The sequence below is a fragment of the Pseudophryne corroboree genome, chromosome 6, assembly GCF_028390025.1.
Source record: "Pseudophryne corroboree isolate aPseCor3 chromosome 6, aPseCor3.hap2, whole genome shotgun sequence".
NCBI classification, from domain to species: Eukaryota; Metazoa; Chordata; class Amphibia; order Anura; family Myobatrachidae; genus Pseudophryne; species Pseudophryne corroboree.
Window position 1 is genome coordinate 4,718,471 of NC_086449.1, and position 27,229 is coordinate 4,745,699.

Below are 27,229 nucleotides of genomic sequence, written 5' to 3' on the forward strand. Positions count from 1 at the left end.
TACAGGACAGGATGGAGGTGTAGTGACAGAGCTGTGTGAGGTGTCAGTACAGGAATAGTAGAGAGATACAGGACAGGATGGAGGTGTAGTGACAGAGCTGTGTGTGTGAGGTCAGTACAGGAATAGTAGAGAGATACAGGACAGGATGGAGGTGTAGTGACAGAGCTGTGTGTGTGTGGGGTCAGTACAGGAATAGTAGAGAGATACAGGACAGGATGGAGGTGTAGTGACAGAGCTGTGTGTGTGAGGTCAGTATTGGAATAGTAAAGAGATACAGGACAGGATGGAGGTGTAGTGACAGAGCTGTGTGTGTGAGGTCAGTATTGGAATAGTAGAGATATACAGAACAGGATGGAGGTGTAGTGACAGAGCTGCGTGTGTGTGGGGTCAGTACAGGAATAGTAGAGAGATACAGGACAGGATGGAGGTGTAGTGACAGAGCTGTGTGTGTGTGAGGTCAGTACAGGAATAGTAGAGAGATACAGGACAGGATGGAGGTGTAGTGACAGAGCTGTGTGTGTGAGGTCAGTACAGGAATAGTAGAGAGATACAGGACAGGATGGAGGTGTAGTGACAGAGCTGTGTGTGTGAGGTCAGTATTGGAATAGTAGAGAGATACAGAACAGGATGGAGGTGTAGTGACAGAGCTGTGTGTGTGAGGTCAGTATTGGAATAGTAGAGAGATACAGGACAGGATGGAGGTGTAGTGACAGAGCTGTGTGTGTGTGTGAGGTCAGTACAGGAATAGTAGAGAGATACAGGACAGGATGGAGGTGTAGTGACAGCTGTGTGGGTGGGGTCAGTACAGGAATAGTAGAGAGATACAGGACAGGATGGAGGTGTAGTGACAGAGCTGTGTGTGTGAGGTCAGTATTGGAATAGTAGAGAGATACAGGACAGGATGGAGGTGTAGTGACAGAGCTGTGTGTGTGAGGTCAGTACAGGAATAGTTGAGAGATACAGGACAGGAAGGCGGTGTATGACAGAGCTGTGTGTGTGGGGTCAGTACAGGAATAGTAGAGAGATACAGGACAGGATGGAGGTGTAGTGACAGAGCTGTGTGTGTGAGGTCAGTATTGGAATAGTAGAGAGATACAGGACAGGATGGAGGTGTAGTGACAGAGCTGTTTGTGTGAGGTCAGTACAGGAATAGTAGAGAGATACAGGACAGGAAGGCGGTGTATGACAGAGCTGTGTGTGTGGGGTCAGTACAGGAATAGTAGAGAGATACAGGACAGGATGGAGGTGTAGTGACAGAGCTGTGTGTGTGGGGTCAGTACAGGAATAGTAGAGAGATACAGAACAGGATGGAGGGTGTAGTGACAGAGCTGTGTGTGTGGGGTCAGTACAGGAATAGTAGAGAGATACAGGACAGGATGGAGGTGTAGTGACAGAGCTGTGTGTGTGAGGTCAGTACAGGAATAGTAGAGAGATACAGGACAGGAAGGCGGTGTATGACAGAGCTGTGTGTGTGGGTCAGTACAGGAATAGTAGAGAGATACAGGACAGGATGGAGGTGTAGTGACAGAGCTGTGTGTGGGGTCAGTACAGGAATAGTATAGAGATACAGGACAGGATGGAGGTGTAGTGACAGAGCTGTGTGTGTGTGTGAGGTTAGTACAGGAATAGTAGAGAGATACAGGATAGGATGAGGTGTAGTGACAGAGCTGTGTGTGTGAGGGGTCAGTACAGGAATAGTAGAGAGATACAGGACAGGATGGAGGTGTAGTGACAGAGCTGTGTGTGTGGGGTCAGTACAGGAATAGTAGAGAGATACAGGACAGGATGGAGGTGTAGTGACAGAGCTGTGTGTGTGGGGTCAGTACAGGAATAGTAGAGAGATACAGGACAGGATGAGGTGTAGTGACAGAGCTGTGTGTGTGAGGTCAGTACAGGAGTAGTAGAGAGATACAGGACAGGATGGAGGTGTAGTGACAGAGCTGTGTGTGTGGGGTCAGTACAGGAATAGTAGAGAGATACAGGACAGGATGGAGGTGTAGTGCTGAGCTGTGTGTGTGGGGTCAGTACAGGAATAGTAGAGAGATACAGGACAGGATGGAGGTGTAGTGACAGCTGTGTGTGTGGGGTCAGTACAGGAATAGTAGAGAGATACAGGACAGGATGGAGGTGTAGTGACAGAGTTGTGTGTGTGAGGTCAGTACAGGAATAGTAGAGAGATACAGGACAGGATGGAGGTGTAGTGACAGAGCTGTGTGTGTGGGGTCAGTACAGGAATAGTAGAGAGATACAGAACAGGATGGAGGTGTAGTGACAGAGCTGTGTGTGTGTGAGGTCAGTACAGGAATAGTAGAGAGATACAGGACAGGATGGAGGTGTAGTGACAGAGCTGTGTGTGTGTGCGTGTGTGTGGGGTCAGTACAGTAATAGTAGAGAGACAGGACAGGATGGATGTGTAGTGACAGAGCTGTGTGTGTGAGGGGTCAGTACATGAATAGTAGAGAGATACAGGACAGGATGGAGGTGTAGTGACAGAGCTGTGTGTGTGTGTGGGGTCAGTACAGGAATAGTAGAGAGATACAGGACAGGATGGAGGTGTAGTGACAGAGTTGTGTGTGTGAGGTCAGTACAGGAATAGTAGAGAGATACAGGACAGGATGGAGGTGTAGTGACAGAGCTGTGTGTGTGGGGTCAGTACAGGAATAGTAGAGAGATACAGAACAGGATGGAGGTGTAGTGACAGAGCTGTGTGTGTGTGAGGTCAGTACAGGAATAGTAGAGAGATACAGGACAGGATGGAGGTGTAGTGACAGAGCTGTGTGTGTGTGCGTGTGTGTGGGGTCAGTACAGTAATAGTAGAGAGACAGGACAGGATGGATGTGTAGTGACAGAGCTGTGTGTGTGGGGTCAGTACAGGAATAGTAGAGAGATACAGAACAGGATGGAGGTGTAGTGACAGAGCTGTGTGTGTGAGGGGTCAGTACATGAATAGTAGAGAGATACAGGACAGGATGGAGGTGTAGTGACAGAGCTGTGTGTGTGGGGTCAGTACAGGAATAGTAGAGAGATACAGAACAGGATGGAGGTGTAGTGACAGAGCTGTGTGTGTGAGGGGTCAGTACATGAATAGTAGAGAGATACAGGACAGGATGGAGGTGTAGTGACAGAGCTGTGTGTGTGTGTGGGGTCAGTACAGGAATAGTAGAGAGATACAGGACAGGATGGAGGTGTAGTGACAGAGCTGTGTGTGTGAGGTCAGTATTGGAATAGTAGAGAGATACAGGACAGGATGGAGGTGTAGTGACAGAGCTGTTTGTGTGAGGTCAGTACAGGAATAGTAGAGAGATACAGGACAGGAAGGCGGTGTATGACAGAGCTGTGTGTGTGGGGTCAGTACAGGAATAGTAGAGAGATACAGGACAGGATGGAGGTGTAGTGACAGAGCTGTGTGTGTGGGGTCAGTACAGGAATAGTAGAGAGATACAGAACAGGATGGAGGTGTAGTGACAGAGCTGTGTGTGTGGGGTCAGTACAGGAATAGTAGAGAGATACAGGACAGGATGGAGGTGTAGTGACAGAGCTGTGTGTGTGAGGTCAGTACAGGAATAGTAGAGAGATACAGGACAGGAAGGCGGTGTATGACAGAGCTGTGTGTGTGGGGTCAGTACAGGAATAGTAGAGAGATACAGGACAGGATGGAGGTGTAGTGACAGAGCTGTGTGTGGGGTCAGTACAGGAATAGTATAGAGATACAGGACAGGATGGAGGTGTAGTGACAGAGCTGTGTGTGTGTGTGAGGTTAGTACAGGAATAGTAGAGAGATACAGGATAGGATGGAGGTGTAGTGACAGAGCTGTGTGTGTGAGGGGTCAGTACAGGAATAGTAGAGAGATACAGGACAGGATGGAGGTGTAGTGACAGAGCTGTGTGTGTGGGGTCAGTACAGGAATAGTAGAGAGATACAGGACAGGATGGAGGTGTAGTGACAGAGCTGTGTGTGTGGGGTCAGTACAGGAATAGTAGAGAGATACAGGACAGGATGAGGTGTAGTGACAGAGCTGTGTGTGTGAGGTCAGTACAGGAGTAGTAGAGAGATACAGGACAGGATGGAGGTGTAGTGACAGAGCTGTGTGTGTGGGGTCAGTACAGGAATAGTAGAGAGATACAGGACAGGATGGAGGTGTAGTGCTGAGCTGTGTGTGTGGGGTCAGTACAGGAATAGTAGAGAGATACAGGACAGGATGGAGGTGTAGTGACAGCTGTGTGTGTGGGGTCAGTACAGGAATAGTAGAGAGATACAGGACAGGATGGAGGTGTAGTGACAGAGTTGTGTGTGTGAGGTCAGTACAGGAATAGTAGAGAGATACAGGACAGGATGGAGGTGTAGTGACAGAGCTGTGTGTGTGGGGTCAGTACAGGAATAGTAGAGAGATACAGAACAGGATGGAGGTGTAGTGACAGAGCTGTGTGTGTGTGAGGTCAGTACAGGAATAGTAGAGAGATACAGGACAGGATGGAGGTGTAGTGACAGAGCTGTGTGTGTGTGCGTGTGTGTGGGGTCAGTACAGTAATAGTAGAGAGACAGGACAGGATGGATGTGTAGTGACAGAGCTGTGTGTGTGAGGGGTCAGTACATGAATAGTAGAGAGATACAGGACAGGATGGAGGTGTAGTGACAGAGCTGTGTGTGTGTGTGGGGTCAGTACAGGAATAGTAGAGAGATACAGGACAGGATGGAGGTGTAGTGACAGAGTTGTGTGTGTGAGGTCAGTACAGGAATAGTAGAGAGATACAGGACAGGATGGAGGTGTAGTGACAGAGCTGTGTGTGTGGGGTCAGTACAGGAATAGTAGAGAGATACAGAACAGGATGGAGGTGTAGTGACAGAGCTGTGTGTGTGTGAGGTCAGTACAGGAATAGTAGAGAGATACAGGACAGGATGGAGGTGTAGTGACAGAGCTGTGTGTGTGTGCGTGTGTGTGGGGTCAGTACAGTAATAGTAGAGAGACAGGACAGGATGGATGTGTAGTGACAGAGCTGTGTGTGTGGGGTCAGTACAGGAATAGTAGAGAGATACAGAACAGGATGGAGGTGTAGTGACAGAGCTGTGTGTGTGAGGGGTCAGTACATGAATAGTAGAGAGATACAGGACAGGATGGAGGTGTAGTGACAGAGCTGTGTGTGTGGGGTCAGTACAGGAATAGTAGAGAGATACAGAACAGGATGGAGGTGTAGTGACAGAGCTGTGTGTGTGAGGGGTCAGTACATGAATAGTAGAGAGATACAGGACAGGATGGAGGTGTAGTGACAGAGCTGTGTGTGTGTGTGGGGTCAGTACAGGAATAGTAGAGAGATACAGGACAGGGTGGAGGTGTAGTGACAGAGCTGTGTGTGTGAGGTCAGTACAGGAATAGTAGACAGATACAGGACAGGATGGAGGTGTAGTGACAGAGCTGTGTGTGTGAGGTCAGTACAGGAATAGTAGAGAGATACAGGACAGGATGGAGGTGTAGTGACAGAGCTGTGTGTGAGGTCAGTACAGGAATAGTAGAGAGATACAGAACAGGATGGAGGTGTAGTGACAGAGCTGTGTGTGTGAGGTCAGTACAGGAATAGTAGAGAGATACAGGACAGGATGGAGGTATAGTGACAGAGCTGTGTGTGTGAGGTCAGTACAGGAATAGTAGAGAGATACAGGACAGGATGGAGGTGTAGTGACAGAGCTGTGTGTGTGAGGTCAGTACAGGAATAGTAGAGAGATACAGGACAGGATGGAGGTGTAGTTACAGAGCTGTGTGTGTGAGGTCAGTACAGGAATAGTAGAGAGATACAGGATAGGATGGAGGTATAGTGACAGAGCTGTGTGTGTGAGGTCAGTACAGGAATAGTAGAGAGATACAGGACAGGATGGAGGTGTAGTGACAGAGCTGTGTGTGTGAGGTCAGTACAGGAATAGTAGAGAGATACAGGACAGGATGGAGGTGTAGTTACAGAGCTGTGTGTGTGTGTGGGGTCAGTACAGGAATAGTAGAGAGATACAGGACAGGATGGAGATGTAGTGACAGAGCTGTGTGTGAGGTCAGTACAGGAATAGTAGAGAGATACAGGACAGGATGGAGGTGTAGTGACAGAGCTGTATGTGGTCAGTACAGGAATAGTAGAGAGATACAGGACAGGATGGAGGTGTAGTGACAGAGCTGTGTGTGTGTGTGAGGTCAGTACAGGAATAGTAGAGAGATACAGAACAGGATGGAGGTAAATTTGTAGCAATGGGGAAGGAAAAGCGAATATTGGAATTGCAGTAATTTTGTTTTATCTTCATCTCTTCCAAAGGGACCGTTTGTGCACATGGCAACTATACTCGCTACTCTGCTAGGAAAGGTCATGGTTAGACTTGTTGGTGCAAAAGAGGTAAATCTGTGTGTGACACTATTATCCCATCAGAGGGGTCACTGACCCTATAACTTATAGGTATCCTGTGTGTGTGACACTATTATCCCATCAGAGGGGTCACTGACCCTATAACTTATAGGTATCCTGTGTGTGTGTGACACTATTATCCCATCAGAGGGGTCACTGACCCTATAACTTATAGGTATTCTGTGTGTGTGACACTATTATCCCATCAGAGGGGTCACTGACCCTATAACTTATAGGTATCCTGTGTGTGACACTATTATCCCATCAGAGGGGACACTGACCCTATAACTTATAGGTATCCTGTGTGTGACACTATTATCCCATCAGAGGGGTCACTGACCCTATAACTTATAGGTATCCTGTGTGTGACACTATTATCCCATCAGAGGGGTCACTGACCCCATAACTTATAGGTATCCTGTGTGTGTGACACTATTATCCCATCAGAGGGGTCACTGACCCTATAACTTATAGGTATTCTGTGTGTGTGACACTATTATCCCATCAGAGGGGTCACTGACCCTATAACTTATAGGTATCCTGTGTGTGACACTATTATCCCATCAGAGGGGTCACTGACCCTATAACTTATAGGTATCCTGTGTGTGACACTATTATCCCATCAGAGGGGTCACTGACCCCATAACTTATAGGTATCCTGTGTGTGTGACACTATTATCCCATCAGAGGGGTCACTGACCCTATAACTTATAGGTATCCTGTGTGTGTGACACTATTATACCATCAGAGGGGTCACTGACCCTATAACTTATAGGTATCCAGTGTGTGTGACACTATTATCCTATCAGAGGGGACACTGACCCTATAACTTATAGGTATCCTGTGTGTGTGACACTATTATCCCATCAGAGGGGTCACTGACCCCATAACTTATAGGTATCCTGTGTGTGTGACACTATTATCCCATCAGAGGGGTCACTGACCCTATAACTTATAGGTATTCTGTGTGTGTGACACTATTATCCCATCAGAGGGGTCACTGACCCCATAACTTATAGGTATCCTGTGTGTGTGACACTATTATCCCATCAGAGGGGTCACTGACCCTATAACTTATAGGTATCCTGTGTGACACTATTATCCCATCAGAGGGATCACTGACCCTATAACTTATAGGTATCCTGTGTGTGTGACACTATTATCCCATCAGAGGGGTCACTGACCCCATAACTTATAGGTATCCTGTGTGTGTGACACTATTATCCCATCAGAGGGGTCACTGACCCCATAACTTATAGGTATCCTGTGTGTGTGACACTATTATCCCATCAGAGGGGTCACTGACCCTATAACATAGGTATTCTGTGTGTGTGACACTATTATCCCATCAGAGGGGTCACTGACCCTATAACTTATAGGTATCCTGTGTGTGTGACACTATTATCCCATCAGAGGGGTCACTGACCCTATATCTTATAGGTATCCAGTGTGTGTGACACTATTATCCCATCAGAGGGGTCACTGACCCTATAACATATAGGTATCCTGTGTGTGTGACGCTATTATCCCATCAGAGGGGTCACTGACCCTATAACTTATAGGTATCCTGTGTGTGTGACACTATTATCCCATCAGAGGGGTCACTGACCCTATAACTTATAGGTATCCAGTGTGTGTGACACTATTATCCCATCAGAGGGGTCACTGACCCTATAACATATAGGTATCCTGTGTGTGTGACGCTATTATCCCATCAGAGGGGTCACTGACCCTATAACTTATAGGTATCCTGTGTGTGTGACACTATTATCCCATCAGAGGAGTCACTGACCCTATAACTTATAGGTATCCTGTGTGTGTGACGCTATTATCCCATCAGAGGGGTCACTGACCCTATAACTTATAGGTATCCTGTGTGTGTGACACTATTATCCCATCAGAGGGGTCACTGACCCTATAACTTATAGGTATCCTGTGTGTGACACTATTATCCCATCAGAGGGATCACCAACCCTATAACTTATAGGTATCCTGTGTGTGTGTGACGCTATTATCCCATCAGAGGGATCACCGACCCTATAACTTATAGGTATCCTGTGTGTGTGTCACTATTATCCCATCAGAGGGGTGACTGACCCTATAACTTATAGGTATTCTGTGTGTGTGATGCTATTATCCCATCAGTGGGGTCACTGACCCTATAACTTATAGGTATCCTGTGTGTGACCCTATTATCCCATCAGAGGGGTCACTTACCCTATAACTTATAGGTATCCTGCGTGTGTGTGACCCTATTATCCCCATCAGAGGGGTCACTGACCCGTATCAGAATCCATGTCTGAGGCATGACCATTACACACTCTGCAGTAGGACCCAGAGTACTTTGGCTATGCCCTGGCACAAATGACCGCAATGTGTCCTCTTTTCCCAGAATCCAGGCAGGAAGTATGAGCTGCTGATAGCCGGAGCCGCAGTGGGCGTCGCATGCTGCTTTGTTGCTCCTGTAGGAGGTAGGTCACCCATTCCGGATTCTTGCCTTTGTGATAGCCATGTCATTTGTATAATGATATTCATAACCAATTTCCTGTGTGACTTCTCTGGTTGTGCTAGACATTTGTCCAGCTATTTAACAAACTTCGGAAAAACTTACATCCATTGGCCAATGGCATCTTAAGATGGTATTAGCCCTCTTACCTGAGTGGAGCAGCTCGGCTGTACGGTAAGTTTGTGATCTCTCATAGTTGGGCTGGTGCTGTTCGTGGTGCCCATAGTAGCATCCAGTACTCCTTGCCTCCTTTGCAGCTCTGGATTTATTATACCTGGATAACCTGGAGAGTGTTGCCTCAGCTGAGTCCCACCTGTGAGTTTTAGGCCAAGGCTGAAGAGCCATGAAGTAGTGTGCTACTGATTTTTTATAGTGGTCTAAAGATACAGACTGGAATGACCCTGCTTTAAGAAGCCAGATCAGATTGTCCTTGATCTGCGGAGACCACTCTAGTTCCAGGTACCAGGCTCTTTTGAAGTTTTGAAGCACCAATGCAGGTGGCAGTATGCTTCAATAGAGGTCTCAAGGAGTTATACAAGAAGAGAGGTGGGACACATGGCTTGCTCTTGCCCAAATAAGTTGTGGGAGAACCTGAGATCTGAAGAGAAGGAGATCTCAGGTTGTTTGTTCAAGAATTCGATAAACTCTCTGCAAATTCCTGTACTTCTACAATCCTCTGATGGACCTGAGGAAATTATGGATTTAATTGATAGTGGAGCTGCAAGCAACTCCATGGAACCGGGGTCAGCCTCCAAACTCGGAGTAGTATTGCTAAAGACACTGGTCACACGTATTGGTTGGGACAACAACACCCTAGGGCAGATTCTATTAAGTTCCAAACTGTTTTGGTTACCTTGACAATGAAAAGTCTACATTCTGAAAGGATCTCAATCTTTGCTATCAAGCCTCTTTCCTATTGAGGGTTACCCTTGACTGTCCAAACATAACCCTAGCATCTATGGGCCTGCAGGTCAGATTTGCCATTGGATCAAAAACCGTCAATTGTAATGTATGACAGTGGCCTCTAGAGTGGCTACACAAATGATCGTCAAACACCTGATCAATGCAAAGACTTTTCCATATCTTCTGCAAGAAATCAACAGAACGTCTCCACATAGGAAAGAATGTTTTGGGACTTGAAGAAAGTTGACATCTTAGCCCCCAAAATGACTGCTTCTTTTACGGTATTACCTTATTTGTTTTACATGCTTTCATAGAGGTGTGGTATGTTAGGTAGATTAGACTTAGGTCTACAGTGTCTAGGTTGACCACTATTGGTCAACAGTAGGTACGTCGACATGGTTTCTAGGTCGACAGGGACTCTAGGTCAACATGTACTAGAAATGTACATTAGAAAAGGTCAACATGAGTTTTTTTTTAGTTTTTTTGGTGTCGTTTTCTCCGTACAATGACCGGGAACCCCAATTAGTGCACCGTGTCCACTCGCATGGCGAGCGATAGGTGCCTCGCTCTGCTACCATTGCGCTCGGCACAGGTTACCGTTCCCAATTGTAGTCCACGTGGATCGTAAAGTATGAATAAGTTAAAAAAATAAGTGAAAAATTCATGTCGACCTTTTGTCATGTCGACCTAGAAATCATATCAACCTACTTACTGTCGACCAATAGTGGTCGACCTAGACAGTGTCAACCTACTTACTGTCGACCTAAAGACCGGATCCCCTTTAATAGAAATAGCTCTAATGAGCATACCTTGATTCAACAATTCACTGGCGTACCGTCTACGTTTCCACCGCTCTGTTTAGGGCTTTCCACACGGAGGGTCAGAAGAAGGGTGCTCACCCCTCATCCATTATGGTGCTCTCATGATGGGCTCTTGTAAATCTTCTGGGATAAGATGTTAAACAATGGAGTCACACTTGTCCACACAATGATATGTGTTGAGTTCTGTAGAAAGTCGACTAGAGCCAGCCCCTGATGTAACCCTTTCTAGTCCTGTTAAGGTTGGCAAAATTCTTCATGCCCTACCTTAGAGAATAACAATACTGACACCGAGGTATATCATGAAAACAAAACAGTTTTACTAAATCACAGGTTCTTTCCTACATAAAACAAAACCAAGTGGTTCACACCACAACTTGGAGTAACAACAATCTCCCTGGCTGTGTAACATCACACAGCCGCCAGGTGGTTATAGATACAGCATACAGTCTACAAAACAATGAATCCAGCAGTGTAAAGATTTTTGCCAACAGCACTATAAATAAACATTTACAACACAGTGTCCTGGGTTATAGTCACCAGTGCGTGCAGCGTCCCGTTTCCGTGGACAGGAACCACTGATACCGAAGTCCCTTCACACATACACAGCCTTCCAGTCCCCTGAAACTAGCCCCCTTACGGGCCATAGCTTCTGGCCGCTAGTCAGCATTAGAGGTCCTGCACCTGTGAAACCTTCAGGCCTTTCTAGGTATTCTACAGGTGCACAATTACTCAGCCATCCTGGCTGCAGAACCCACAAGACCTTGACTGACCTTTGTGGATGGGGCCCGCCCACTTCTCCCATCCACCCCCAGGGACCCTTGCTGGTTTTCTACAAAACCAAGCTACAGGACCTAAAATAGTTCCTGCTGTCTCCCTGGGGTTTCCTAAAGTCTGCTGTAGGCATTTTCCAGGTCGTCACAAAATATGGAACGGATCCCATTTCCTTTTTGCAAGGCTCCTTTCAACTGGTCTGGTACTCCACTTCAGACCGTCTGGTGTCTCTCTCATAACATACCCTCCCCCTACGCTTTTCCTTACTAGGGAAAGTGACCTTTCCTTCCAGGGGCTTTTTTACGGTCTTGTAGCGCCTGGATGGGTGACGGGTTCCAGGTCTATGTTCTACCTTGAACTTGAACTGTTGACGTGCCAAAAACTAACGTGTTACTTTAGCATTGACTTCCTTATTGAACTGCATCCAACGAAGTGGAGCATGGTCTGTTACCAAGATTAATTCTCGGCCCAGAAGGTAATACTTAAGAGACTCAACTGCCCATTTAATGGCGAGAGACTCCAACTCGACAATTGCATGTCTTGTTTCCCTGGGTACTAACGTTCTGCTTAAGTTAAGGAGCGTTTTTTCTTCCCCATTTATTTACTGTGACAGGACAGCCCCTAGACCCGATGTGATGCGTCTGTCTGCAATATGAACGTCTTCTTGAAGTCAGGAGCTACCAGAACTGGGGCAGAACACAAAGCTGTGCTAAGATATTCCTAGGCGTCTTCCACAGCTTTTGTCCACGCCACGTTCTCGGGTTGATTCTTCTTTAGGAGTTCTGTAAGGGGTAAGGCTCGGGCAGCAAAATTTTCTATGAAGCGCCTACAGTACCCGACCAGTCCCAGAAATGTTAGCACTTTCTTTTTGGTGGTAGGTGTAGGCCATGTTCTCACGGCTTCCACTTTACTTACGTGGTGTTAGTTGCCCCTAACTCGAGTTTCTGTTTAGTTAGAGGTTCCCCTTGTTATTGCCCCGTCTCAGTTTACGCCTTGTCTCCAACTAAGACCGGTGGGCATCAGAGTTGGGCAGACATAATCCACCCTTCAAACGCGGCTGCCGTGTGCCCAAGCAAACATAGTCTCACAGGCGTAGACTGACCACGCGGTGGAACAACAGAGTCAGGGTTCTGTAGGGGTTTGCTGTTGAACTCAATTCCCACCCCAGCATTACATTCCTGTACTTGGGGCTCATCCGCCCAGTTCCAGGAGTACCAAGTACAGTGAACGCAACACGTGGGGTCTGACTTCTCCTTGACCTATCACATTCTCCTTGACCTATCACATGCCTCAGTTAGTGAACTGAGTTAGCTGGGTTGGCCGTTAAACCATGTTCCCTTAGACATGTTAGTACTGCCTGCACATTGTCCAGGTGGGTATCCCACGTATTTGTAAAGATAACTACATCATCGAGGTATACCGCTGCATACCCCCGGTGTGGTTTCAACAGTTTGTCCATGGCTCGTTGGAACGTAGGAGGTGGTCAATGGAGCCCAAACAGAAGCATCTTATACTGGAACAGTCCATCTGGAGTGGCAAAAGCAGTTTTCTTTCGCTCAGCTTTGGCTAAGGGAATTTGCCAATACCCTTTTGTTAAGTCTAGCATAGTAAGGTACCGAGTGCCCACGAGGTTATTCCACTAACTCGTCAAATCGCAGCATACGGTATGCGTCTGTTATGAGCCACGGCAGTGGCTCATTCCTGTTTTGCATTTTGGTTATTTATTTTATGTTATACTTCTGTTTCCGTTCCCCGTGGGTGTCATGGGGTGTATGGAGTCCACCCTTAAGTAGAGGGTACTGTTATGAACCACAAGCAGTGGTTTATTCCTGTTCATGTATTTTATGTTATAGTTCTCTTGCAGGCCAGGATTTCACTTTGCTCTGGTTTAGAAGACTCTTGTTTGCCGCCGGTGGTGAGTCTGTGTAATTGCAGCCTGTTTCCATGTGTTTAGCCTCACCTGTCTGTTAATTGCACCTGTCAGTTTGGAGTCATGCAGCAGGGCAGCTGCACGACATAATTAATTAGGGTCCCTGCTGTGATAGGAAGAAATCCTTGTTATATTCTGTCTCAGTGCATTACACAGACGCCGGTGATAGTTTCTGTCTAGCCTTGAAGCATTCCTGTCCAGGAGTCCAGTGTCTGATCCAGCATCTGATCCAGCGTCTGATCCAGCTTCTTGCCTTGAAGCGTTCCTGTCCTGAAGTCCAGTGGCTTTGTCTGTTCCTGATCCTGATCCCGCATCCTGTTCCTTGGTGTCCACTGCTCAGTCGTTGGAACTCTGCCTGTCCTCCGGTCCTGAGAGCCTGTGTCAGCTACATTGGGGGTTCCTGTCCGTTTGCCAGTGTTTGTACCGGTTTCGTGAGTAGCGGCTTTGCCGCGTCCGTCGGCCAAGGCCGCTGTATTCTTTAGTTATACTAGTTACTGGTGTTTTGCAGAGGGTTCTGCATATGCTGTCACCGCCGGTACACAACAGTATTGTGTCGGCGTGTGGACAGCATTTCCTTTGTTGTTGTTTATCCTGGCGGCTGTGCCGCATATACGTTTAGTTTTAGGTCTCTTTGTAGTCCCTAGCTCTCAGTTTGGTTTAGTTAGAGGTCCCCTTGTTATCATCCCGTCTCGGTTTACGCCTTGTCTCACATTAAGACCTGGGGGCATCGGAGTTGGGCAGACCTAATCCGTCCTTCAAACGCGGCTGCCGTAGGCCCAAGAAACCACAGTCTCGCAGGCGTAAACTGACCACGCGAGTGAAACAACGGAGGTAGGCTGCTAGGCGCTATTACTACACCTTGCCTTTATTTCAGCGTCACGTTCTGGTGCTTTGGACTCAGTACGCAACACCTCTTTCGTTCTGAGTACCAAGAACGTAACAGCGTCAAAGCGTGATACTTGATTACATTTTTGGAAATCATTGCAAAACTTAATTGTCCCATTTGGTTTTGGTACCAATACTATAGGACTGGACCAATTGCTTTGCGATTCCTCAATCACCCAGGTCCAGCATTTCTTGGACTTCTGTGGCGACAGCTTCCAGTCTCTCCTTGGGTATCCAATATGGTTTTTGTCTTACAATGACTCCCGGGGGTGTATAAATTTCATGCTCGGTCAGAGTTGTTCTTCCAGGCTTGGATAAGAAAAAAATCTTGATTCCGAGCAACCAGAGCTCTCGCATCAGCTACCTGTTGTTGAGTTAGAGTTTCTCCTGCAGGCACTTTGGCCACCCGTGGTCGAGAAGCAGCCACAGCCGATGTGGATTCCTCTTATAACCAGGGTTTAAGTAAGTTGACGTGATAGATCTTTTCTGGGTGTCTTCTTCCAGGTTGTTTGACCTTGTAATTAACTGGACCCACAGCCTCTATGATTTCATAGGGTCCATGCCAATGAGCATACAACTTACTCTCCAGAGTTGGAACCAGGACTAGCACCCTATTCCCCGGGTGGAACTGCCTCGCTTTGGCAGTAGCATCATAGTGTCGCCTCTGGCGGGTTTGGGCTTCAACAAGGTTTTCCCGGACGATAGGAGCAATCATGTGAAGTCTCTCGTAGAGCCGGGCTACAAATTGTATCACATTGGGTTCTTCTGGGTGTTGTCTTTCCCAACTTTCCTTTATCACATCCAGTACGCCTCTAGGCTGTCTCCCAAAGAGTAGCTCAAATGGGCTGAATCCCGTGGAGGCCTGCGGGACTTCTCTGACGGCAAACATTAGGAATGGCAGTACTTCATCCCATTCTCGGCCATTCTCACTAACAGCTCGTCTTATCATAGTCTTCACAGTACTATTGAATCGTTCCACCAGACCATCCGTTTGTTGGTGGTAGACTAATGTATGCAGCATTTTGATTTGTAATTTCTGGCATAACTCTTGGAGAATTTGGGACATAAACGGAGTGCCCTGGTTAGTAAGGATCTTTTTAGGGAAGCCAACCCTGGTGAATAACAACAGTAGCTCCTTAGCAATGGTTGCAGTTTTTGTGTTACAAAGAGGTACGGCTTCAGGGTACCGCGTTGCATAATCAAGAATTTGCAAGACATGCTGGTTTCCTTTTTTTCTAGTGGACCCACTAAGTCCATTGCTATCCTCTCAAAGGGTACCTGTAAAATAGGTATAGGTAACAAGGGAGCCCGGAAGTGGGGTTTTTGACTGGTCCGTTGGCATGTGGGACACCGCTGGCTGTACGCCTTTACATTTGTGTGTATTCCTGGCCAATAGAAACAAAGTAATATTCTCTCTATTGTTTTCTCTTCGCCTAAATGTCCACCCCAGAGATGCGTGTGTGCAGCGGTCAGCACCAGCAGTACATGTTTTCGGGGTACTAATAGCTGCTCTAGTTTACTCCCTTGGTTAACTATTACCCAATATAGTAAGTATTTTCTCAAAATGAAATAAGGGGTCCCGTCAGGCGAGTAGGGAATATTAACCCTCCCATTGACCTCGACTACCTTGTCCTTTATATTATCAATAGCGGCATAATTCTGTTGATCCCTTGCAAAGTTTTAAAATGTCCACTTGCTGTAAGTTTTGGGTCCACCTTCGCCCACAGCAACCACCTCAGATGATGCAGTACGAGAGTGCTTTGGTGGGTCATCAGCTTTGTCCTCTGTCAGAGCAAGAAGCTTACTAAAGCCTGCGAAATCCCGTCCCAGGATTAACGGATAGGGCAGTTTAGGTCCAACTGCCACTGCAACGTAATAAGTCTGGCCTTGTACAGCGATAGGTAGTATGACACGGGGATACTTCTCCGTAGTCCCATGTACACACAGGACGTTGGCCAATACCGGCAGTTGTTCCACGTTCTCTGGAATGATGGCCGCTGAGACCAATGTTAATTCACTGCCGCAGTCTACCAAGGCCGTCAATTTCTGTCCTCCAATTTGCACTGGCTCCCATATCAGAGGGGCAGGCCCTTGTGCAGACAACATAGAGCAGAACACAATGTTCTCTTCTGTGCCTTTTGCAACACTACAATCCATGGGCTCTCTTCTTCTGGGATACATGCGTCTATAGTGGCCAATTTCACCACATTCATAGCATAATGGGGAGGGGCTCTCCTCAGGAGAGAATCCATTTTTTTCTAGATGCAGGGACAGTAGGGGAAGACCTCTGTGGTTGCGGTCCTGTCCCCAGTCTGGGAGAACGAGTCGTAGGTATTACCTTCACTGGCTGCCCAGCCAGTGACTTCCGATCAGGGCCTTTAGCCATTCGGCCAGCTGTCTCATATCTCTCCAGGGTGATTGCCAATGCTTCCAGATTTTGAGAGGCAGCGTGGATTACCCATCTTTGGGTGTTGTGATCCAGGGTGCGGATACACTGGTCCACAATTACCGTCTCTACTATCTCTTCAGGCTGTAGCCAACTGCGGCCATATTTGGCTGACTCTGCCAATTGTATCCTGACAGGGGATCCAGACTGTAAAGTCCACTCCTTGAAGTGCTGTGCTTTACTTGCGGCGGTTAGGCCCAGCCGGGATAAGATAGCAGCGGGGATAAGATAGCAGTGTTCAGTTTATTCCACAGACAAGTCGGCATAAGCCCGTTGCGATATTCTGGTCAGATATGGTGCTAACCAGTCCGCCCACGTATCTACCTCCTATTTTAACCGATGAACGTTTTTTTTCGAATATCAGAAGGTAGGCTTCCGGATCGTCTGAGGTGGTCATTTTATTTAATATGACTGGCTTATTTTCAGGCACCCGATCCGTCAACAACTGTACCATCTGCACTTGGGTCTTTTGCTGTGCCACCACAGCAGTGATCAGTGTACGCAGCAGCTCTTCTATATTGAGGTTAGAGGGGTAGCGGAAGACAGCAGGCTTCAATAAATAACCCCTATGGGTCAGGTCCCCCTGCTTCGTTAGGCTGGGAAAGAATACAAAACCTTTATACTTTTTGGGACATTTCCCCTTTAAGACATAAAAGGTAAATAAAAGTTTTTGTTTATTTTTTTTTCTAGGCTTTATTCAGGTCTGGGAGGGGAAGGGGGGTTTAGTGCTGAAAAGCGGCTGGCACCCCACTTTACGGTCCCCATACAGGCCATCACTAGTAACAGTATTGTTGGGGTTGTCATGGAATAACAATACTGACACCGAGGTATATAGTGACAACAAAACAGTTTTACTAAATCACAGGTTCTTTTCTACATAAAACAAAACCAAGTGGTTCACACCACAACTTGGGGTCACAACAATCTCCCTGGCTGTGTAACATCACACAGCCGCCAGGTGGTTATAGATACAGCATACAGTCTACTAAAACAGGTACGGGGATCTGGGGGGTGAGTGAGGGGGTTCCGGAGGCGCTGCAGGTGGGGAAGGGGCGAGTGCGCCGCAGGTGGGGTAGGGGGTCCGGAAGCGACGCGCGTGGGGGAGGGGCGCGTGGGGGTGCGGCAGATGGGGTCGGGAGGAGCAGCGGGTAGTGGAGGAGCGAGTGCAGTGAGGCCGTGCGGGTGGGGTAGGAGCGAGTGCGCTGCGGGTGGGGTAGGGGGTTCGGAAGAGATGTGCGTGGGGGAGGGGCAGGTGTGGGGGTGCGGCAGATGGGGGAGGGGGTCCGGAGGCGGTGCGGGTGGTTGAGGGGTGGGTGCAGTTGGGCAGCGGGTGGGGTAGGGGGTCAGGATGTGCTGCGGGTGAGGGAGGGGCGGTTACGGGGGTTGACGGCGGATGGGGGAGTGTGTCTGTAGATGCTGTGGATGGAGGGGGGGTGGATGGGGGGGCTGTGGTTGGGAGGGTCTGTGGTTGAGGGAGGGGCAGGGGAGTGGGGGCCGTGGCTGGTGTAGGGGGTCTGGAGGGGCCGCATGTGAGGGAGGGGTGGTGGTGCGGCGGATGGTGGAAGGGTTCAAAGGCGCTACAGGTGGTGGATGGGTAGGTGCGGCGGGTAGGGGAGGGGCAGGTACGGGGATCTGGTGGATGGGGGAGGGGGTTCCGGAGGCGCTGCTGGTGGGGAAGGGGCGAGTGCGCCGTGCGTGGGGGATGGGAAGGTGCGGCACATGGGGGAGGGGGTTGTGAGGCGCTGCGGGTGGTGGAGGGGCGGGTGCAGTGGGGCAGTGTGTTGGGAGGTGGTGCGGGTGGGGAGGGGGCGAGTGCGCTGCGGGTGGGGTAGGGGGTCCATAAGCGACGCGTGTGAGTGGAGGGGCAGGTGCGGGGGTGGGGGTCTGGAGGTGCTGCGGGTGGTTGAGGGGTGGGTGCAGTGGGGCCGCGGGTGGGGTAGGAGATCAGGAGGTGGTGCGGATGGGGTGTGCAGTTGGGAGGTGCTGTGGATGAGGGAGGGGCAGCGGAGTGGGGGGCGTGGGTGGTGTAGAGGGTCTGGAGGCACCGCGTGTGGGGGAGTGTCGTGTGGTGGAGTGGCAGGTGCGGCGGATGGTGGAAGGGTCCGAAGGCACTGCGGTGGTGGATGGGCGGGTGCGGGGGTGCTGCAGGAGCGGTATGGGGTGAGGAGGCGCTGCGGGTGGGGGATGGGCGGCTGCGGGGGTTGGCGGTGGATGGGGGAGGGTGTCTGTACAGGCTGTGGGTGGCGGAGGGGGGGAGTATGGGGGCTGTGATTGGGAGGGTCTGTGGTTGAGGGAGGGGCAGGGGAGTGGGGGCCGTGGGTGGTCTGGAGGCGCGGCATGTGGGGGAGGGGTGATGGTGCAGCGGATGGTGGAAGGAGCTGCAGGTGGAGGATGGGCGGGTGCGGGGGTGCCGCAGGTGGGGTAGGGGGTCAGGAGGCGCTGGGGGTGCTTGTCCATCAGCAGCAGCAGGGCCGCAGGCCACCCGGGTGTAGTGTCAGGGTAACTGTGTTGCGGGCACCCAGGAGCACACAAGAGTGGGGTGTCCCTGCTCCTGCGTGAGGCGCTCTGCCTCACATCCCCCCCCCCACCAGGCACATGTCCCCCCCCCCCCTCCCAGCCAGGCACATGTCCCCCTTCCCCCAGCCAGGCACATGTGTCTCCCCCCCCCCCCCCAGCCAGGCACATGTCCCCCTTCCCCCAGCCAGGCACATCTCTTCCCCCAGCAGGCACATGTCCAGCCCCACCAGGCCAGGCACATGTCCCCCCCAGCCAGCACATCTCTTCCCCCAGCCAGGCACATGTCCCGTCCCCCCTTCGTCAGGCACATCTCCCTCGGCAGCCGGGGAGCACACCAGTGTGCACTGTCCCCACTGCCGCACATCCCCCCCCCCCCGCGAGGCACATGTCCCCCCCGCCAGGCACACCTTCGCCCTCTGCAGGCACATCTCCCCCACAGGGCACCAGGCACATTCCCCCTCCCCCCCCAGGCAGCCGGGGACCCGCTGTACCTGGAGGACCGGACCGAGGGCTGTGCCGGCAATAGGAGCGCTGTGCAGGGTTGCCTCTCTCCTCGCTGGGGCAGACGGCAGGGGAGAGGCGCCGGGGCTCAGGCGGGGAGCGGGAGTGACAGGCGCTCGGCTTCAGACAGAGAGTCGCCTCCCGCCCTCACGTCTTCGGCGCGGGACGATGGAAGACTGGGGAGATGTGCGCAGAGAAGGTGCATGGTGTGTGACGTCACTGATCTGCATACAGTAGCTTAGCCCATCTGTGACTCCACCCAGCGTTACGGCCAGGCACAGATGTAGGCAAATATATAGGAGATATATTGATAGTGGTAGTATGGAGAGCGCTCAAATAGATGTCTCTTTACAGTATTTCTAGGATGTTCCTTCAATTTTTGGATTAACCACGGAGAGATGTAATTGTCTGAAAGAAACCCCCTCACCAAAAATCACCCAAACAATGGTGTCACTCGTTAATCCGTAATTTCCAGATATTTATTAAAAAATCTTTAACATCTTTAAAAGTGTTGTTATATGTCTCTTACATTAGTCTTAACAGTCGTGGGGATGATCTTAATGGGGCTTGCTGCCCACCCCAGCCAGGGAGGAGCTCTTAGGCAGCCTGTCCACCCACTACGTTTAAGACAATCACCCAACGCGTTTCGTCTATACAGACTTCCTCAGGGGTGTTTTGAAATGTAAGAACGATGTCCTAACTTTGGATTTGTAATTCCGGATGGCGAAATGGGTGCATATGCTAGTGTCCTCAGTGCTGTCCTTGCTCTGAATGATCATTCAGAGCAAGGACAGCACTGAGGACACTAGCATATTATGCACACAGCTAAAAAAATAAGATTTTAAACCTACCGGTAAATCTTTTTCTCCTAGTCCGTAGAGGATGCTGGGGACTCCGTAAGGACCACGGGGGGTATAGACGGGCTCCGCAGGAGACATGGGCACTATAAAGAACTTTAGATGGGTGTGCACTGGCTCCTCCCTCTATGCCCCTCCTCCAGACCTCAGTTAGAGAACTGTGTCCAGAGGAGACGGACAGTACGAGGAAAGGATTTTTGTTGATCTAAGGGCAAGATTCATACCAGCCACACCAGCCACACCGTATAACCTGGAATATATGCAACCAGTTAACAGTATGAACAAAACAGCATCAGCCAAAGACTGATCTTAACTGTAACATAACCCTTATGTAAGCAATAACTATATACAAGCCTTGCAGAAATATGTCCGCACTGGGAAGGGCGCCCAGCATCCTCTACGGACTAGGAGAAAAAGATTTACCGGTAGGTTTAAAATCTTATTTTCTCTTACGTCCTAGAGGATGCTGGGGACTCCGTAAGGACCATGGGGATTATACCAAAGCTCCAGACCGGGCGGGAGAGTGCGAATGACTCTGCAGCACCAATTGAGCAAACATAAGGTCCTCATCAGCCAGGGTATCAAACTTGTAGAATTTTGCAAAAGTGTTTGAACCCGACCAAGTCGCCGCTCGGCAAAGCTGTAATGCCTAGACGCCTCGGGCAGCCGCCCAAGAAGAGCCCACGTTCCTAGTGGAAAGGGCCTTTACTGAATTTGGTAACAGCAATCCAGCCGTAGAATGAGCCTGCTGAATCGTGTGACAGATCCAGCGAGCAATAGTCTGCTTAGAAGCAGGAGCGCCAACCTTGTTGGCTGCATACAGGACAAACAGTGCCTCTGTTATCTTAACCCGAGCATTCCTGGCTATATACATTTTTAAGGCCCTGACTACATCAAGGTACTTGGAATCCTCCAAGTCAGCAGTAGCCACAGGTACCACAATAGGTTGGTTCATATGAAAAGATGAAACCACCTTAGGCAAAAATTGAGGATGAATCCTTAATTCTGCTCTATCCACATGGAAAATCAGATAGGGGCTTTTGTGAGACAAAACCGCCAATTCGGACACCCGCCTTGCAGATGCCAAGGCCAACAACATGACCACCTTCCAAGTGAGAAATTTTAATTCAACCATTTGAAGAGGTTCAAACCAGTGAGATTTTAGGAACTGTAACACCACGGTAAGGTCCCATGGTGCCACTGGAGGCACAAAAGGGGGCTGGATGTGCAGCACTCCCTTTACAAACGTCTGGACTTCTGGAAGAGAAGCTAATTCCTTCTGAAAGAAAATCGAGAGGGCCGAAATCTGTACCTTAACAGAGCCTAATTTCAGGCCCATATCCACTCCTGTCTCTAGGAAGTGGAGAAAACGACCCAGATGAAAATCTTCCGTAGGTGCATTCTTGGCTTCACACCAAGATACATACTTTCTCCAGATACGGTGATAATGTTTCGCCGTCACCTCCTTCCTAGCCTTTATCAGAGTAGGGATGACTTCTTCCGAAATGCCTTTCCCAGCTAGGATTCGGTGTTCAACCGCCATGCCGTCAAACGTAACCGCGGTACGTCTTGGAACACGCAGGGCCCCTGTTGCAGCAGGTCCTCTCTGAGAGGAAGAGGCCACGGATCTTCTGTGAGCATTTCCTGAAGATCTGAATACCAGGCCCTTCGAAGCCAATCTGGAACAATGAGTATTGTCTGCACTCTTTTTCGTCTTATGATTCTCAATATCTTTGAGATGAGTGGAAGAGGAGGGAACACATAGACCGACTGAAACACCCACGGTGTCACCAGGGCGTCCACTGCTACTGCCTGAGGGTCCCTTGACCTGGCACAATACCTCCGAAGCTTCTTGTTGAGGCGTGACGCCATCATGTCTATTTGAGGTAGTCCCCAATGACTTGTTATCTCTGCAAAAACTTCTTGATGAAGTCCCCACTCTCCTGGATGGAGATCGTGTCTGCTGAGGAAGTCTGCTTCCCAGTTGTCCACTCCCGGAATGAAGACTGCTGCCAAAGCGCTTATGTGATTTTCCGCCCAACGAAGAATCCTTGTGGCTTCCGCCATTGCCACTCTGCTCCTTGTCCTGCCTTGGCGGTTTACATGAGCCACGGCTGTGACGTTGTCTGATTGAATCAGAACCGGTAGGTCGCGAAGAAGAGTCTCCGCTTGACATAGGCCGTTGTATATGGCCCTCAATTCCAGTACGTTGATGTGTAGACAAGCCTCCTGGCTTGACCATAGTCACTGAAAGTTTCTTCCTTGTGTGACTGCTCCCCATCCTCGGAGGCTCGCATCCGTGGTCACCAGAACCCAGTCTTGAATGCCATACCTGCGACCCTCTAGAAGGTGAGCACTCTGCAGCCACCACAGGAGAGACACCCTGGCCCTGGGGGACAGGCTTATTTTCTGATGAATTCGAAGATGGGACCCGGACCACTTGTCCAGAAGGTCCCACTGAAACGTCCTCCCATGAAACGTGCCGAAGGGGATGGCCTCGTAGGTCGCCACCATTTTCTCCAGTACTCAAGTGCATTGATGGACTGACACTCTTTTCGGTTTTAACAGGTCTCTGACCATGTTCTGGAGTTCCTGGGCTTTTTCCATTGGGAGAAAAACCCTCTTTTGTTCCGTGTCCGGAATCATGCCTAAGAAAGATAGCTGAGTCGTTGGAACTAACTGTGACTTTGGTAGATTTAGAATCCAGCCATGTTGCTGCAGCACTCTCAGGGAGAGCGACACGCTGTTCAGCAATTGATCTCTCGATCTCGCTTTTATCAGGAGATCGTCCAAGTACGGGATAATAGTGACTCCCTGCCGGCGCAGGAGCACCATCATTTCCGCCATTACCTTGGTGAAAATCCTTGGGGCCGTGGAAAGCCCAAACGGCAACGTCTGAAACTGGTAATGACAGTCCTGTACAGCGAATCTCAGGTACACCTGATGAGGGGGATATATGGGGACATGAAGGTATGCATCCTTTATGTCTAGTGACACCATAAAATCTCCCCCTTCCAGGCTGGAGATAACCGCCCGGAGCGATTCCATCTTGAATTTTAACTTTTTCAAGTACAGGTTTAGGGATTTTAAATTTAGAATGGGTCTGACCGAGCCATCCGGTTTCGGGACCATAAATAGGGTTGAATAGTACTCCTTCCCCTGCTGAACTAGGGGAACCTCAACAACCACTTGTTGCTGAATCAGCTAAAACTATCTCCCTTTCTGGGGAAGAAGCTGGTAAGGCCGATTTGAAAAACCGGCGAGGAGGCACGTCTTCGAATTCCAGCTTGTACCCTTGGGATACAATTTCCATTGCCCAAGGATCCACATCTGACTGAACCCAGAGGTGGCTGAAGAGTCGAAGACGTGCCCCCACCGGCGCTGACTCCTTCAGTGGAGCCCCAGCGTCATGCGGTGGATTTAGTAGAAGCCGGGGAAGACTTCTGCTCCTGGGAACTAGCCGTAGCAGGCATTCTTTTCCCTCTACCCTTACCTCTGGCGAGGAAGGAAGAGCCCCGACCTCTTCTGGACTTATGCGACCGAAAGGACTGCATCTGATATTGCGGCGTTTTCTTTTGCTGTGGGGAAACATAAGGTAGAAAAGTAGATTTACCCGCGGTAGCTGTGGAAACCAGGTCCGCAAGACCTTCCCCAAATAAATCCTCCCCTTTGTAAGGCAAAACTTCCATATGCCTCTTTGAGTCGGCATCACCCGTCCATTGGCGGGTCCACAGGGCTCGCCTAGCAGAAATCGCCATGGCGTTGGCTCTCGAACCTAGCAGACCAACGTCTCTCTGAGCGTCTCTCATATATAAGACTGCGTCTTTAATGTGACCTAAGGTCAATAAAATGGTATCCCTATCCAGGGTATCAATGTCAGCTGACAAAGTATCCGTCCAAGCTGCTACAGCGCTACAAACCCAAGCCGACGCTATTGTCGGTCTGAGCAAGGCACCCGTATGTGTATAAATTGATTTTAAGGTAGTTTCCTGCCTGCGATCAGCAGGATCCTTGAGGGCTGCCGTGTCTGGAGACGGTAGCGCCACCTTTTTGGACAAGCGCGTTAAAGCCTTGTCCACCCTGGGTGAGGATTCCCACCGTAACCTGTCCTGCGCAGGGAAAGGATACGCCATAAGAATTCTCTTGGGAATCTGCAGTTTCTTGTCTGGAGTTTCCCAAGCCTTTTCAGATAACTCATTCAGCTCATGAGATGGGGGAAAGGTTACCTCAGGTTTCTTTTCCTTAAACATGTGTACCCTCGTGTCAGGGACAGAGGGGTCATCTGTGATATGCAAAACATCTTTTATTGCAATAATCATGTAATGAATACTTTTGGCCACCCTTGGGTGTAACCTTGCATCATCGTAGTCAACACTGGAGTCAGAATCCGTGTCGGTATCAGTGTCTGCTACTTGTGACAGGGGACGTTTGTGAGACCCTGAAGGGCCCTGTGACACAGTCAAAGCCATGGATTGACTCCCTGTTCTATCCCTGGACTCTGCTTTGTCCATTCTCTGATGTAATAAAGACACATTTGCATTTAAAACATTCAACATATCCAACCAATCAGGTGTCGGCGTTGCCGACGGAGACACCACAATCATCTGCTCCACCTCCTCCTTAGATGAGCCTTCCGCTTCAGACATGCCGACACACACGTACCGACACCCACACACACTCAGGGATATATCTATATGGAGACAGTTCCCCAATAAGGCCCTTTGGAGAGACAGAGAGAGAGTATGCCAGCACACACCCAGCGCCACCTGACACTGGAAACCAAATTCCCAGCTAAAACAGCGCTTTTATATAAATATAAATATATATATATATATATATATACACTCACTGTGCCAATTAAATGTGCCCCCCCCCCTCTTTTTTGCCCTCTGTCACGGTGTTCAGCAGGGGAGAGTACGGGGAGCCAGCTTCTCTGCAGTGTGCTGTGGAGAAAATGGCGCTGGTTGGTGCTGGAGGATCATGCTCCGCCCCCTTGAGGTTTATTATTGCTGCCCAGGGCGCCCCCCCCTGCGCCCTGCACCCTTACAGTGCCCGCTGTGTGTATATGTGTGGGAGCAATGGAGTGAAGTCTTCTGCCACCTTTGAAGTCTTCTTTCTTCTTATACTCACCCGGCTTCTATCTTCCGGCTCTGTGAGGAGGACGGCGGCGTGGCTCCGGGACAAACGGCGAGGGTGAGACCTGCGTTCCGACCCTCTGGAGCTAATGGTGTCCAGTAGCCTAAGAAGCAGAGCCTATCATTTAAGTAGGTCTGCTTCTCTCCTCAGTCCCACGATGCAGGGAGCCTGTTGCCAGCAGTGCTCCCTGAAAATAAAAAACCTAACAAAATTCTTTTTCAGAGAAACTCAGGAGAGCTCCCCTGTAGTGCACCCAGTCTCCTCTGGGCACAGGATCTAACTGAGGTCTGGAGGAGGGGCATAGAGGGAGGAGCCAGTGCACACCCATCTAAAGTTCTTTATAGTGCCCATGTCTCCTGCGGAGCCCGTCTATACCCCCCGTGGTCCTTACGGAGTCCCCAGCATCCTCTAGGACGTAAGAGAAATAAGTAAAGTTTTTTTAAAGAACTTTCTGGAGTTTTCTGCACGTTAATTACAAGGAAACTGGAAGTCCTTTGTATGGATCTTTTTCATCAAATATAAGACACTAACATTTAGAGTTTGGTTGTGCTTTTATGGACATATTTCCAATTTTACAAATCCAAAGTTAGGACATCGTTCTTATATTTCAAAACACCCCTGAGGAAGTCTGTATAGACGAAACGCGTTGGGTGATTGCCTTAAACGTAGTGGGTGGACAGGCTGCCTAGGAGCTCCTCCCAGGCTGGGGTGGGCAGCAAGCCCCATTAAGATCATCCCCATGACTGTTAAGACTAATGTAAGAGACATATAACAACACTTTTAAAGATGTTAAAGATTTTTTAATAAATATCTGGAAATTACGGATTAACGAGTGACGCCATTGTTTGGGTGGTTTTTGGTGAGAGGGTTTCTTTCAGACAATTACATCTCTCCGTGGTTAATCCAAAAATTGAAGGAACATCCTAGAAATACTGTAAAGAGACATCTATTTGAGCGCTCTCCATACTACCACTATCATTGTTTAACCATCGGTTCTCATCTGGCAAGAGGACTTGTTTGGAGATTTGCGGCCAATTCCTCCAAGGACTACTGTGTCTAAGGTGGTTTATGATAGCGCAATTTGGTTATACTCTTATATATATATATATATATATAATGTATAAATTATCGACTGTCTTATCCCATCAAGCTGACTCCATGCTGTTTCTTGCTTCAGGTGTCCTGTTCAGTGTGGAGGCAACAGCTACGCATTTCGCCATCCGGAATTACTGGCGGGGCTTTTTTGCAGCTACATGTGCAGCGTTAATGTTTCGTCTGCTGGCCGTGATTAATATGGAGAGAGGTGAGTCCTGCTTATCATGACATCTTAAGGGCTTGGGTACATAGATGGGATGGCTACATGTGAGAGATGGTCATAAAACTCCTCCCATCGCCCATATATAAATGAGTGGCACGTGTAGATTGACTTTAGTGAAAACACCACAAGTATTGACATTTTCTGATCACTGCATTGTCAGCAAGTAAATCCTGTTTAGTTGAACATGGCAAACGCCTACTATTTGATTTTTAATTTGAGATGGATGTTGGGTCACATTTGCAGGTCTCTAAAGATACAAT

At 49.2% G+C, this 27,229-nt stretch overlaps 1 protein-coding gene across 1 annotated transcript in view; it reads left to right on the forward strand.

Annotated features, from left to right (window-relative positions):
* Positions 1-27,229, forward strand: part of LOC134933926 (chloride channel protein ClC-Kb-like) — a 63,242-nt gene that overhangs the window by 15,423 nt on the left and 20,590 nt on the right. Inside the window, exons 3-5 of the mRNA XM_063929469.1 lie at positions 6,292-6,369; positions 8,771-8,849; positions 26,829-26,954. Coding sequence (XP_063785539.1) covers positions 6,292-6,369; positions 8,771-8,849; positions 26,829-26,954 — 283 coding nt within the window. The remainder of the gene's footprint in view (positions 1-6,291; positions 6,370-8,770; positions 8,850-26,828; positions 26,955-27,229) is intronic.